Source organism: Grus americana, chromosome 8 (genome assembly GCF_028858705.1).
Source record: "Grus americana isolate bGruAme1 chromosome 8, bGruAme1.mat, whole genome shotgun sequence".
Taxonomy (NCBI): Eukaryota; Metazoa; Chordata; class Aves; order Gruiformes; family Gruidae; genus Grus; species Grus americana.
In genome coordinates, this window is record NC_072859.1 from 4,384,045 (window position 1) to 4,397,015 (window position 12,971).

Consider the following 12,971-nt stretch of genomic DNA (forward strand, 5'->3'; position numbering starts at 1 on the left):
CAGGAAAGAGCTCTAACACAGGAAAATACATGGAAGCTGGCATAGAGTCAGGAGTGGAAAACAAAGCAAATGAATCAAATTAGTAACTTAAGACGAAAATGAAATCCTGACAGTCAGAGGGCAAAACCATGTGGAATGCAGAAGCAAGCTGTAATAAAATATGCAGATGGAAAAGTTGTTCATAGTCAGAAAGGCAGTAACAGAATTAAACCGGATCCAGCGATGATGAGTGGCTCAATTAGAGCAACAGTGAAGAAAAATAATTATCTGCCTCAGTGCTTGAGCCAAAAGTTGTTCATCTACACAAAACTTGTGTTTGCACTCATGTGGAACCCTGCCCAAGCAAAGCAGGCATGATTTAGCTCATGAAACGGCCCGCTGCTCGCTTGAACTACAGCCTCGGTGAGGGACACGCACAAACTTCTTAAAGGAGGGACAGCGCTGTTGCCTGCGTAGGAGAGCAGCAGCACAACTGGAGCTTTCTGCCCAGCTGGCACAACAGACAGATACACACAGAAATAACAATCACCTGGAAACAAATTCAGTAACCTGTTTGTTAGAACCACATCCATCTTTCAGCTATAAAAACCTTGTCTCAAAACAGCACTAAAGAAACAAAGGAAACTTAATCACTTGAGATAGGAAACAACTAGTGACAGGCAAAGAACACAAGCTTAACTACCACAGGTGGCTGGCTGCACAAAAGAAAATCCTATTTATATTCTCGTCTCCTAGCACTTGGCACCTGTAAACACCTAAAGGAGCCTGCCTGCCGTCACCATTACAGCCGGAGCAAAGTTACTGCACTTGGGAAAGATCCTTCTACAGCCAAACTGCCAAAACCGAGGAGGCAACAGGGACTTTCTTCTGCGCCACCTAATTTTGAAAAGAAAGCTTGCAATAGTCACTAAAGTGGGATCTCTGAACCAATCCTAAAAAGCCAGTGAAGGAAATCAGATAAATATTTACTGTTACCCTGAGCTGGAACTGCTGCGATGGTAATTATCCCTCTTTTTTTTGTTGGTGTTTACTTGTTTGTTTTGCCAGATTGCATAAGGCTCATCTGCTAATCGATTCCTGAAAAGCATGGCTGGTTTTATTATGCACTTTCTCCTGTCTAAGGTAAGAGGGCAGAAGCCAGAGAAATACTTTTTACTCAAGTTTTTAGCAAAACGGCTAGTTTGTGAAAACTAAAAATGCTCCCAGGCTGCAAGAGAGCTTTGTTCTCTGTGTCATCAACAACATTTCTATGTCCTGCTACCAGTTTTGTTACATTTTTTAAGGGACTACCTCCCATTCTTTTTTGCAGTTTAAATGCCACACAAATTGAAGGGTTAAATGAAAACATTACTTTCCTTTTTCATTCAGGACTGTCAGCTATATAGCACATAAATGGGGAGATTTTTCAACAGAACATGAATCCGGGAGAGAAAACAATTTTCCGAGAATATCTGACAAATCGGGGGACTGTGGTAAAGCCCTATTTCTGGCAGAGACAGAACCACATCTGCGCTAAGTGTCCCTACCACATACGGACTGGTGAAGAAGCGAGAGTCCCTTACGCAGAATTTCACAGGGTCTTTGGCTTCCCATACAGATCAACAGAATCTCTCCCAAAGAAACACCTTCTCTTCTATGAGTTGAGGAGCTTCTCAGGCAGAGTAGTCCAAAAAGGCCACGCTACAAACTGTACTGAGCAAGGCAACCATCCAGAATCTATGTTGTTTGAGGTGGGCGGTTATCTGGATGCAGTTACAGATGCCTATGAAAACATTGGATACATCATCCTCTTTTCAAATTACTCTCCTTGTAACGAGGCTCACCACTGTTGCATAAGTAAAATCTACAGTTGCTTGCTGAAGTATCCAGAAATCACGCTCTGCATCTATTTCTCTCAGCTTTATCACACCGAGGACGGTTTCCCTGCTGCCGCATGGAACCGCGAAGCTTTGTGGAGCCTCTCCAGCCTGGGGCCTCGGGTGACTCTGCAGAGACTGCCCGGGGGGATGTGGCATTACCTCCTCTGCAATTTTGTATACGGCATCCCAGCATCAACCCTTTATCACCCAGCTCCACCGTCAAGAACCTTAGCGGATGGACAAAATCCACATCAAATTAACAACTTAACGGCAATTAGACCGTATTTTAGGAAAGCTTTTCCACAAGCAATGCAGGGAAAGCCTGCTGGGCAGAACTTAGCCTTTTCTTCTCCTAGCCCAGCCTCCCAGCAGCCTCTCCAAGCGATGAAAGGCAGTCTGCTACCTCCCATGTCTCCAAGCCACTTGGTCCTTTTCCCAGAAATGTTTCTGCCCTTTCCGAAGCAACAGCTATACCCCAGACCTATAAATATCGTAAGGCATTTAAAAATGCCAAAGGAATCATTCAATGAAACTCGTAATTCTGAAATGTTTCCAGGCGGCAGGCACCTACTCTGAAAATGATACAAATCGAACTGCTTTCAGGCTGTAAAACTGAGATCACAAATGGCAAAAAACCCCACCAATAAAGTCACCTCCTACAAAAGTCAGCCCACAGAATAACTGTGGATCTCAAATAACTATGAACACGCTTTTATTTTAGTCCCATACCTTTCAAACATAAACCCATAGCAGTAAACCCAAAACCTCGGCATCTTCTGATTGCCTCCTGTGATTAATTTATTTGTTGCCCTCAAGCCAATTTCTACCAGAAAAATGTAAACAGTTCACAAGCTACAACCACAACTACAGCCTGATTGTAGCTTCCTGTGGTGGGTTGACCCTGGCTGGGGCCAGGTGCCCACCAGAGCCGCTCTCTCACTCCCCTCCTTCATTAGACAGGGGAGAAAAGGCATAACGAAATGCTTGTGGGTCGAGATAAGGACAGGGAGAGATCACTCACTAATTATCGTCACGAGCAAACTAGACTGAACTTAGGGAATTCATCTAATTTATTACTAGGCAAAACAGAGTAGAGGAATGAGAAATAAAATCAAATCTTAAAACACCTCCCCCCACCCCTCCCATCTTCCCGGGCTCACTTCACTCCCGGCTTCAACCTCCACCCCCCCTCAGCGGCACAGGGGGACGGGGAATGGGGGTTACGGTCAGTTCAGCACACGGTGTTTCTGCTGCTACTTCATCCTCAGGGGGAGGACTCCTCTCATCGTTCCCCTGCTCCAGCATGGAGTCCCTCTCACAGGAGACAGTCCTTCACAAACTGCTCCAACGTGAGTCTCTCCCACAGGCTACAGTCCTTCACGAAATGCTCCAGCATGAGTCTCTCCCACAGGCTACAGTCCTTCACGAACTGCTCCAGCGTGAGTCTCTCCCACAGGCTACAGTCCTTCACGAACTGCTCCAACGTGAGTCTCTCCCACGGGGTGCAGACCTTCAGGAGCAAACTGCTCCAGCGTGGGTCACAAGTCCTGCCAGCAAACCTGCTCTGGCATGGGCTCCTCTCTCCACGGGTCCACAGGTCCTGCCAGGAGCCTGCTCCAGCGTGGGCTTTCCACAGGCCACAGCCTCCTTCAGGTGCCTCCACCTGCTCCGGCGTGGGGTCCTCCACGGGCTGCAGGTGGAATCTCTACACCCCCTCATCCTTCCTCCATGGGGGGGGGGGGTCCAGGGGGACAGCCTGCTTCACCATGGCCTTCACCACGGGCTGCAGGGGGATCTCTGCTCCGGCGCCTGGAGCTCCTCCTGCCCCTCCTTCTTCACTGACCTTGGTGTCTGCAGAGTTTCTTACACCTTCTCACTCCTCTCTCCAGCTGCAAAAGCTCTAACTGTTTTTTTCCTTCTTAACTATGTTATCCCAGAGGCGCTGATTGGCTTGGCCTTGGCCAGCGGCGGGTCCGTGTTGGAGCCGGCTGGCATTGGCTCTGTCAGACACAGGGGGAGCTTCTGGCAGCTTCTCACAGAAGCCACCCCTGTAGCCCCCCTGCTACCAAAACCTTGCCACGCAAACCCAACCCATTTCCCAGCTGAGGCAACTTTGGTGGAACACATGACATAGCCTAAATTTCTCCTCTGTTGAGAAGGTGGTTCTGCAGGTAAGGCTGATATACGAATAAAGTTTTCCCACCACTTGTTTCCTTAATAATAGGGGGGGTTATATACACATGTATGTGTGTGTATTTTTTTTTCTAAGGCTGCTGCCTTCTATTCAGAGGAAACTCAAAGCCATGTGATTTTCTAAATAGTAAGAAATATGTAATAGCTTAATATAGATAACACAGATCTACACAGTCCGAGGATAACTGGAAAAGGAAAAAAAAAATCCTATCATTTAAAGCAGTGTTTCCACTTTGTGATTCAGTGTATTTGTTATTTTACTAAAGGTTTTAAAGAATGGGGCAACTGAAGTCAAGAACATGTTGCTTCCCAGAAAACAGGGGTTCCTTCCCAGCTAACAATTGTGAATAAACACAATGGCTGATTTTATACAAGTCAGTGCTTCTGCTGCTTTTTTCACTCCTTCTGTGGTCACAGCTATTATGTACCTGAGTAAAGGAACAAAAAAAAAAAAAAAAAGGCTACTTCCCAGGGTGACCTTAAGCACCCTTCACTTCAGCAGAGGTGATCCCACTTGGACACTCAAACTTTTTTCTGAGTCTCTTACAACCTAACAGAGGCCGAAATGTCCTAGAACTCACTAGGCCCGTTACCGTTACAAGGCCAAGGAGCTTTTTTAAGAAGAGCTTTCTTGAATTAGATCACACTCATTCTGCACTTTCTGATAAAACGTTAACTAACACCATCGCAAGTAGCCACCTGCGCTGTCGTAGCGGGGCGATTACTTTCTTTTACCCAGAAACGTAAACCCAACGCCATGCTTTGTACTTTTTGTAGTAACGAAGCGGCGTTTGAGCTTGGAATTTCCACCAAGCCCAGACCCAAGCCCATCGCTCACGGGGCGTACGTTATATGGGCACTACATGGCATCGCCCCCGTTTTGTGTCCCCACCAGGCCTCTGAGGGCAGCGGGGCCCTGCCTTGCTCATACCCGTCTGAAAACTCTAAAGTTGATCCTGTGCCACATGGCGTACAGTCTGCAGTCCACGGGAGAACTCGCTGTCGGGGCCTCTGCAAGGAGGCCACACAACCGCAGCTACCGGGCTGCCTCGCCAGAGCCGAGGGCGCTGTGTGCCCACGGACGCCCAGGCGGTAATGCCCGCACCGGTCACCGTGGCAACCAACTACCCCAAACACACGCACTTCGAGGGCTTACACAACTCCCGGCCGACCAATAGCAGCTCGCCTCCCGCACCGTTCCGCCCACTCAGCTGCCTCTTGCGCCCCCTGGCGTCGCGGGAGGGAGGGCTTTACTCGACGCGCATGCGCAGAGGGAAACGTCCCGGCTCGCGCGTGCGCGCAGGGCCAGGCGGGCGGGGGCGGCTGCGCGGAGCGGAGCGGCGGGCGGGGGCGAGCCGGTCGGCATGGCGAAACACACGGTGTCGTCGGCGCGGTTCCGCCGGGTGGATGTGGACGAGTACGACGAGAACAAGTTCGTGGATGAGGAAGAAGGAGGCGACGGGCAAGCGGGACCCGATGAGGGCGAGGTGGACTCGTGCCTGCGACAATATCCTTCCGCCGCCGGACGGAAAAGAGTCCCGTCAGGAGCGGCCGCGGCGGGGGGGGAAGGGTGCGGGACGGGCGGGGACCGGGCGCGGCGGCTGCCGCCGGGGCTGCCTTTTATGGGAACATCCGTGCCCGGCGCTGCCGCCGAGGGCCCGAGAGCCGCGACCCGGCCCGGTCCTGACAGGAGGGCGGAAAGGGGCTGATGGGTGGAGGGGCTGACAGGAGGAAGGGGCTGACAGGAGGAAGGGGCTGACAGGAGGAAGCGGGCCGGGGGCCGGCAGGAGGAAGGGGGCCCGGGGGCCGGCAGGAGGAAGGGGGCCCGGGGCCGACAGGAGGAAGGGGGCCCGGGGCCGACAGGAGGAAGGGGGCCCGGGGCCGACAGGAGGAAGGGGGCCCGGGGCCGGCAGGAGGAAGGGGGCCCCCACTTCCTTCCCCTCACAGCAGAGGCGGCGGTGTCTGGGAGGTGCCTTTATGGGGGGGGACGGGAGTTTCTTGTGGCGGAAAGGAAGGCTCCGTGTGCCCGCTGCCACTGCCGGCTTTCCCGATGGCTGGTGGGAGGTGAGGCCTGTCCTCGAGGGCTACAAATTACAGAGGTGATGGAGAATAATTTCTGTTATTTGGATCCTCATTCAACAAAGGGCCTAAGAAGTATTCTCCAATACTGGAACTGTACAGCTTCCTGCTGGTGCTGCTTCTTCCTCAAATGGCCTGCTAAGTGCTACCTTACACTGCAATCTGTGCTATCTGTTGAGGGAATTGTTCCATCCACTGAACCTTAAGTATCTTCAGTCATGCACAAGCCAGCTACCAGTATCACTGTCCTGGAGCTGGTTCTGTTGCTTTACAAAGACTTGGTGTCTGGTCCTTAACTGTCTGGCACAGGGAACATGATGGCTGCACTACAGGCGGCTCTGAAGAACCCTCCTATCAACACAAAGAACCAGGCAGTGAAGGTGAAATAACAAATAATTCATTTATGGGTTACTCCTTAAAAATCCTTTCTTCTTTCTGTAGCCCCTACCCCGCCAACCCTGCCAGGTGTGCTTTGAGGAAGCCAAGGAAGCTGCTTTTAGGGTATTCCCTGATGTCGAAACATCTATGACCTCTGTTTTAACCTTGTTCAAAATACCTTAGTTCTGATGTCATCTGTCCACATACCTTTAGGTTGGTGCTAGTTCAGGTTTTGTGTGTTCTCCTACCCCCATTAGTCGTATGGTTTGTGCCCTGGCTAACTCCACGCATCACCCGGTGCCCGTGTCTGATGGGAAGCAGCACGTAGATGTAGTCGGTACTGAGCGATCAAGGAACCACAACTTCAGTAGTCACCTCTGACTAATGAAACTCTGCTAGTGCAGCCAGACTGTGAACCTACAAAAAAGGAAGAACCAATGGTTATTGCATCCAATCAAAATTAAGCTGTTAAAACCTCAGAAAACACAAGCACTCCCCCTGTGACAGAATATAGGAGCCTGCTGCATGCATGTATTTCTGAATATCCCCAGAATAAACCTTGAATGGCTCACAATTGCAGTGACGAGAGGAAGAGGCAGATAAGACGTGGAACTGCCCAGCTGGCGAGCGCGTGCAGAGAGATCTGTTCTCCCTGCTTAAGGGGGAGAAATGTCCCCCGGGCACGTTTCTGTGCTGCTCTGGCACCAGGCTGTCCTCACCAGCGGCGATTTTTTTTCACCTTTCCTGAGGAGTTTCACAGGGTTTTGAGAACCAGCTGTTTGTTACGGATAGTGCTGTATTAGAGAGTGAACAGCTTTGTCCTCACATTAATGACTTGTTTCTGTTAGCTCTGTATTGATAGATTGGAGAATACACTTTGAAGGCAGTGGAATTGAAAAGGACAGAGTGACTGAATTTTAATACGTTTGCTTTCATTTTTAGTTGGTCTCCTGGAACTTTTATGGTTTTACTTACAGTTCTTCATGTGAGGAGTCTCGCTAAGCCAAGCAGCTATGGGATATTAAATTCAACAAGAAAAACTATCATCCATCATTTCTGAAGAAGGAAGCTGCTTGAAGTATTTGTGTAATGGAATTATTCAAATTCCCAACAAACCCGAGACCTTTTTCTTTCACCTTCCCTCAGTTAGCGATGGATGAACAGGAAGAGCTGCTTTTTGCTGATTACATGGCTAATCTGCCGCTGTAATCACGCCATACACATTCCTGGGCCTGAAATCACTTCCAGATCAACTTGCAAGTAGTTATTAATGCAAAATATTAATGCTGCCAGTTTGCATCCTGTGTGCCTGGGACACAAGTTGACTGGAAAACATGCGGCTTCCAGCAGTCACCTCTTCCAGGCTGGCCAATGGCATTTCCATGGAATAGAATAGTGTTGTCTCATTAAACAGTACAAAGGCATGGAAAAGGCTCCGGTGGCAAGGGAGGCCAGACAAGTACTTAATTCTTATAGTTCTTTTGGAACTTGCCAGACCTTGAGTTTGGATACGAAAATTTAGTCTCTAGCTGTAACCTCATTTAATAGGTGGAGAATTGCAAACACAAGCAGAGAGGCAGAAAACTTAGAGCAGGATAAACACGTTAAACTCTTTTAAGCTTTTTATCATTGGGAGGACTTACACATTATTATCGTAAGATTTGTGCACAAACGGCCCTATTCAAACAGATTTTACAGTTGTTTAAAAAAAATATCTAGTTTTGTTTGTTGGAGAGACAAATAATACTTCAACGCACCTTATAGGAGAATGAATGTTTTCTCTGCCTTCCTTATTTGTTGACAGGATCGTGCAGAAAGTATTGTCCTGAAGGTCCTCATCTCTTTCAAAGCCAACGATATCGAGAAGGCAGTGCAGTCGCTGGACAAGAACGGTGTTGACCTGCTAATGAAGTACATCTACAAAGGCTTTGAGAGCCCCTCTGACAACAGCAGTGCTGTGCTGCTGCAGTGGCACGAGAAGGTGCGTTTATAGGGTGTGCGCTTGCCTAGGTTATCCGCGGTAGCAGGTTTTTGGGTCCAAGGCATGCTCACTGAGCCTGGTAAGAGCCAGCTTTCTGTCTGGTAAAACTGAAATGCCGTATTTAACACCATGAGGAGGGTACAGTCCTGAAAGCTCACAGCTGAGTCACATCATCTGCCTGCTTATTCTGATTCCTTGGGTAAAGGTTCTACAGTTAAAATTTGATTTTCTGTTAGACTGAGACATACGAAATGGTTCAGTCATGATTCAGGCAGGTGGAAGTAGAATTTTCTTCCTAGAGGAAAGCAAAGTTTGCAACTTGGTTATGCAGGGAAATAAAAGCTCATTAGATAGCTGTCTTTAGAGCAAATGCGATCATCCTTTCCTAGCACCCTGAGTGCCACTGTTTTGTTTTTAACGTAAACAGCGAGGAGACGCTCATCTGAAATACAGTTGGGAAGCCTTTCCGATCAGCCTGTAGCTACCTTGACCTGGTGTTAATTACCACGTTTCTCTTCCCAGGCCCTGGCTGCTGGAGGAGTGGGGTCCATTGTCCGCGTTTTGACTGCCAGGAAAACGGTTTAAATCCAGCAGTGAGTGGTTGTCTGCCATCCACAGCGTGGGAAATGCTGGTACAAAACCCAACCAAACGCCATTGCTGCCCTGTGGGCAGCGCCTGTCTCTCAGCTTGCCTTCTCGCTACTTCTTTCATACCTGACAAATAATGCATATCGTGATCTCTTTTTTTTGTTCAATTCTGGAAAATTATGAAGGTGCAATTTTATTTCTAACAGGAATACTTGGTACTCGCGAACATTTCAGTGACACGTATAGCAACATATACAACTTGATGTTTAGGGTGATTTGCATTTGTGTACAATTGTGGCAGATTTGGACCTGACTTTCTGAGCAAATGCTGAGGGACGTAGGGCAATGTCTTAATTCTTTTCACTAGCCAGGCAGTATTTCAATGCAAGATCTATATTTGAGAAGTGGGGCAGCTATTAATACAGGTAACTGGACCATGTTTCCTTTGGTCAACCTCTGAATCTACAGCCATGAATAGGACAGAAAGCAAAGGCTCCCTTCCGACCCTGATTATCATTCCAGAGAGCTGAGCATTTTCCTTAACTCACATCTCGCGGCCTGTTCCGGTTCCTCATCATCAGTCAAATGCTGGGTCCGCAGCGGGAAAGTCACAATGAGATGAAGTTGTCTGTCATGCAGTTTGGATGGTAGAATCTAAAAAGTTGATGGTCCATTTATGCTGGAGCCCAGCCCAGTGAACTGGTTTTTTTTATTTTGGGAAGCAAAGATCCTGAAGAGAAGAAGAAGCAGCAGCTTTCATACAACAAATCGCATTTCAGCAACTTGAAAGTGATTTGATTTTTGTCAAGCACAACATAGTGGCTGCCTGGGGTAATCTGAGAAATGCATACTGGTATCAGTGCCATCCTTGCAAAGCTCCCATATTTTGTTTTCTAGATATATACGGTCTTAAAGGATACCAGACAGTTCACATTCCTGTTGTATTGTGTCACAGCGTGTTAGCTAGTGGGTGAATCAGGTTCCAAAATAAAGAGGAGTACTTAAAAAAGAATTAGGAAAGCCCAGGGCATCCCGGACCACAGATCACCGTTGAAGGTTCAGGGCCAGGACTGAAATACGTGTGTTTTACGTTCATCATTTTACTGCAGTTCAGTTGTGTAAAATTGTTGGGGAACTTGTGAAATCTTTGCTGGTTTTTGATATCCGCTTTTTTTGTAATAATAATAAAGACCAGACAATAAATCGTCACTGAATATTTACTCCATGTCTGAAATGCCTTTGAAGTTGCCGCAGGCTGCTATTCCAGGATGAACAGTAGAAAAGTCATAAAACTTCTCCCCACTATTGTTTTTCTCAGTAGGCTTGCTTTCTAGCAGTTACTTGTACCTGTATGTAGTGGCAATACCTGCGCAGCTTCATCCAACTAGAAAATCTGAGATTATTTCAGCTACATATTTAAACAAGAAATGTTCCAAACCAGAACTACTACAGATGTCTCTGCGCAGGCTAAAATTGTAGCCAGAGCACAGGATCGTCACCACCATTAATGCTAGATGCTTTCTCAAGAACAAAAGAAGGAAAAGGGTAATGGCCTCGCAGGGCAGTTCTGTGGAGCAAAGCTCCTGGTTTCACAGTTGGGCTTTTGTTTGTGTCTCTGCCTGCCCCAGCTCCAAGAGACTAAATGTGTAATCGTTGGTTTTAATAATAATATAAGCACAGATACAGTCCTGGGCTTCTCCTGTGGGTGGAATGACTGTGTGCATACATCATCGCTAATGGCACACGTACTTGGCTTGAACTTCTGAAGAGCCTGAGCATACAGAAACCTGATGTCAAGCACTCCGACATCTGAAGGACAGCTCCTGTTCGTTACCCATGTCATTGCTTTGCAAAAGCAGAGGTAGTGCCTTCAGACGGCTCAAACCAAAGCGTTCCTGATGCACTGCCTTCACTCGGCAATCGGTAAGCCAACAGCTTCAGTAGTAACCTTTTTTTGGATCCTCATTTTTAAAAAAAAAAAAGCTGTAATCCCAGATAAGTGAAAAACATTTTCCAAAACAACCAATGTCGAAGCAGGTCAGCTGCCTCTAGGTGGCATTAGGTAAACGAAGGCAACAAGAAGCATGACCTTAAGGTTCTCTGTTTTCCCCTTGGGCTAGGCTATGATGTATTTAGAAACATTTACATAAAAACATACATGTCTTCTGCATCTGCGTTCAGGGATGTGCTAAGAGACATGCACCAACAAGGGGGTAGTAGTGCAAAATTTGCAGGAAGGCACCTCTTCCATTAACTGATAGGAAGGTAAAAAGTCCATCTAGGTTTTTTCCTCCAAATCCTGCCTTGCTCGATTTCACGGACCATATAAATCCCACAACGGGGAGCAAGCACCCCCGGCTGAGCGAGTCCAGAGCAGCCTTAGATCCTCAGGCACCAGCTCTGCGGGAGAAGGCACGCGATCCCACCGCAAAGCAGAGCCTGAGCTTGGTACGGCAGGCACACGGTTCCTGGCACAGCCAAAATCCACCAGCGTGGCATAGGCAAGAGCTCCAGCAGTGAAGCCCAGGAATGGGACCGGCCCGTATGACAGAGGGGAGCTTGCCATGGACGTCACCTCCAGCTAGCAGCCGTCTCGCAGCACTTGGGGCTGGTGGAGGTCGTCCTCAGCTCCTGGCCCCGAACCCCACTCACCCCAGCAGAGCGGCCATTTGCACGCACCCAGGCAGAGGGGGTGTTTTAGTCCTTTGAATAATACGGCACAACAGGTTTCTAAGATGAAAACAGAGAAAGATGGGCAGGGAAGAAAAAAAAATCCCTAACCAACTTTGCAAAAAACATTTCCCTTATTATGAGAAGGAAGCCTTCCATGAAAATACTCCACATGCAGATGAGACCTACTCAAAGGTGTACAGCATTTGCAGAGCTCTGCTAGGAAGGCTCAGGGCTTCTGAGGCTCGTTCGCAAACCTCCCACCACTGCCTCTGGCTTTGGCCAGAGCGTGTGGCAACGGCACCTTATCAGTCACATCCTGCTTTTGTAACAGCCGAGAGAAACTGCTGTCCTCCCGCTGCCCGGAGCTGCAGCCCCCGCCAAGCCTTGGGCTCTGAGTCATCCATCACTTGGCCAAAGTTCCCGCAGGCTCCTGCCTCGCTCCCTGCCACCGTTTAGGGAGTGAGCCAAAACCTCAGGTCCTGTGCAGAGAGAGCGCTCAGACCTGCCCTCCGGGGAGGGAGCTGGACACGCTCAGTCTCCTCCGCTCCTCCTGTGTTACAGATCTCCCAAACAAGACCAATCCCCTCGGTCTTTCTCCATGTGTAATATTTTCTAGTGCCCAGATCAGTCTTTTTTTGGGGTCTCTTCAGAAATTATGATGAATTCTCGCATACTGTTGCTGTACAAACTTAAAAATTACTCCTGCACCTTAGCTGGATTTGGGGCATTTCTACGTATTTCTTATCCGTCTCTTGGTGATCTGCATTTGTGCTGGATTCCAAGAATCTCCCACGGGAGACGTCACCATCTCTGTTACTCACTTCCTCTTGGACGTTATGGTAGAAGAAACAAGTTTGCCTACTAAACCAACTTGGTAAGAGAAAGGGGAACAAAAGACTCACTCTTACTAGAAGGACAATTTCAAATGAAGCTTTGAAATTGCTGGAATGTTGACATTAAAAATAAACAAGCAGAAGGACAGCTGCTCTGAACATTTGCTGTGCTTGCATCTTTCAGATCCCATCTTTCTGTGAAATGCAAGGAAAAAAAAAAAACCCAACAAACACCACTTGCATCCTCCTCCAGCTCCCTTTATAGCAGTTTTGGGATCAACCTGACCCAGCAGTGCCCCAATTCAGAAAATTAAACGAGCACAAAGTTATCCTTACAATAACGTGAACCATTTCCTGCAAGACAGGGTCTTCCATTCCTCAAAAGAA

The 12,971-nt window shown here is 48.1% G+C and overlaps 2 protein-coding genes across 2 annotated transcripts; both read left to right on the forward strand.

Annotated features, from left to right (window-relative positions):
* Window positions 1-1,415: 1,415 nt before the first annotated feature.
* On the forward strand, window positions 1,416-2,435 carry APOBEC4 (apolipoprotein B mRNA editing enzyme catalytic polypeptide like 4). Its single transcript, XM_054833722.1, has one exon. It carries the CDS (start codon window positions 1,416-1,418, stop codon window positions 2,433-2,435), a length of 1,020 nt encoding a protein of 339 aa, XP_054689697.1.
* A 2,932-nt stretch (window positions 2,436-5,367) lies between these two features.
* Window positions 5,368-10,299, forward strand: ARPC5 (actin related protein 2/3 complex subunit 5). Its single transcript, XM_054834246.1, has 4 exons — window positions 5,368-5,559; window positions 6,439-6,511; window positions 8,314-8,490; window positions 9,013-10,299. The coding sequence occupies exons 1-4, from the start codon at window positions 5,417-5,419 to the stop codon at window positions 9,073-9,075; spliced, it is 456 nt and encodes a 151-aa protein (XP_054690221.1). The 5' UTR covers window positions 5,368-5,416; the 3' UTR covers window positions 9,076-10,299.
* The last annotated feature ends 2,672 nt before the right edge of the window (window positions 10,300-12,971 follow it).

Excerpts from the sequence above, each read along its gene's own strand:
- APOBEC4 (XM_054833722.1), top strand. The coding sequence starts at position 1,416 with ATGAATCCGGGAGAGAAAACAATTTTCCGAGAATATCTGACAAATCGG.
- ARPC5 (XM_054834246.1), top strand. The coding sequence starts at position 5,417 with ATGGCGAAACACACGGTGTCGTCGGCGCGGTTCCGCCGGGTGGATGTG. Across the intron at positions 5,560-6,438 it reads GTGGACTCGTGCCTGCGACA|AGGGAACATGATGGCTGCAC; the intron begins ATATCCTTCCGC and ends ACTGTCTGGCAC. Across the intron at positions 6,512-8,313 it reads CAAAGAACCAGGCAGTGAAG|GATCGTGCAGAAAGTATTGT; the intron begins GTGAAATAACAA and ends ATTTGTTGACAG.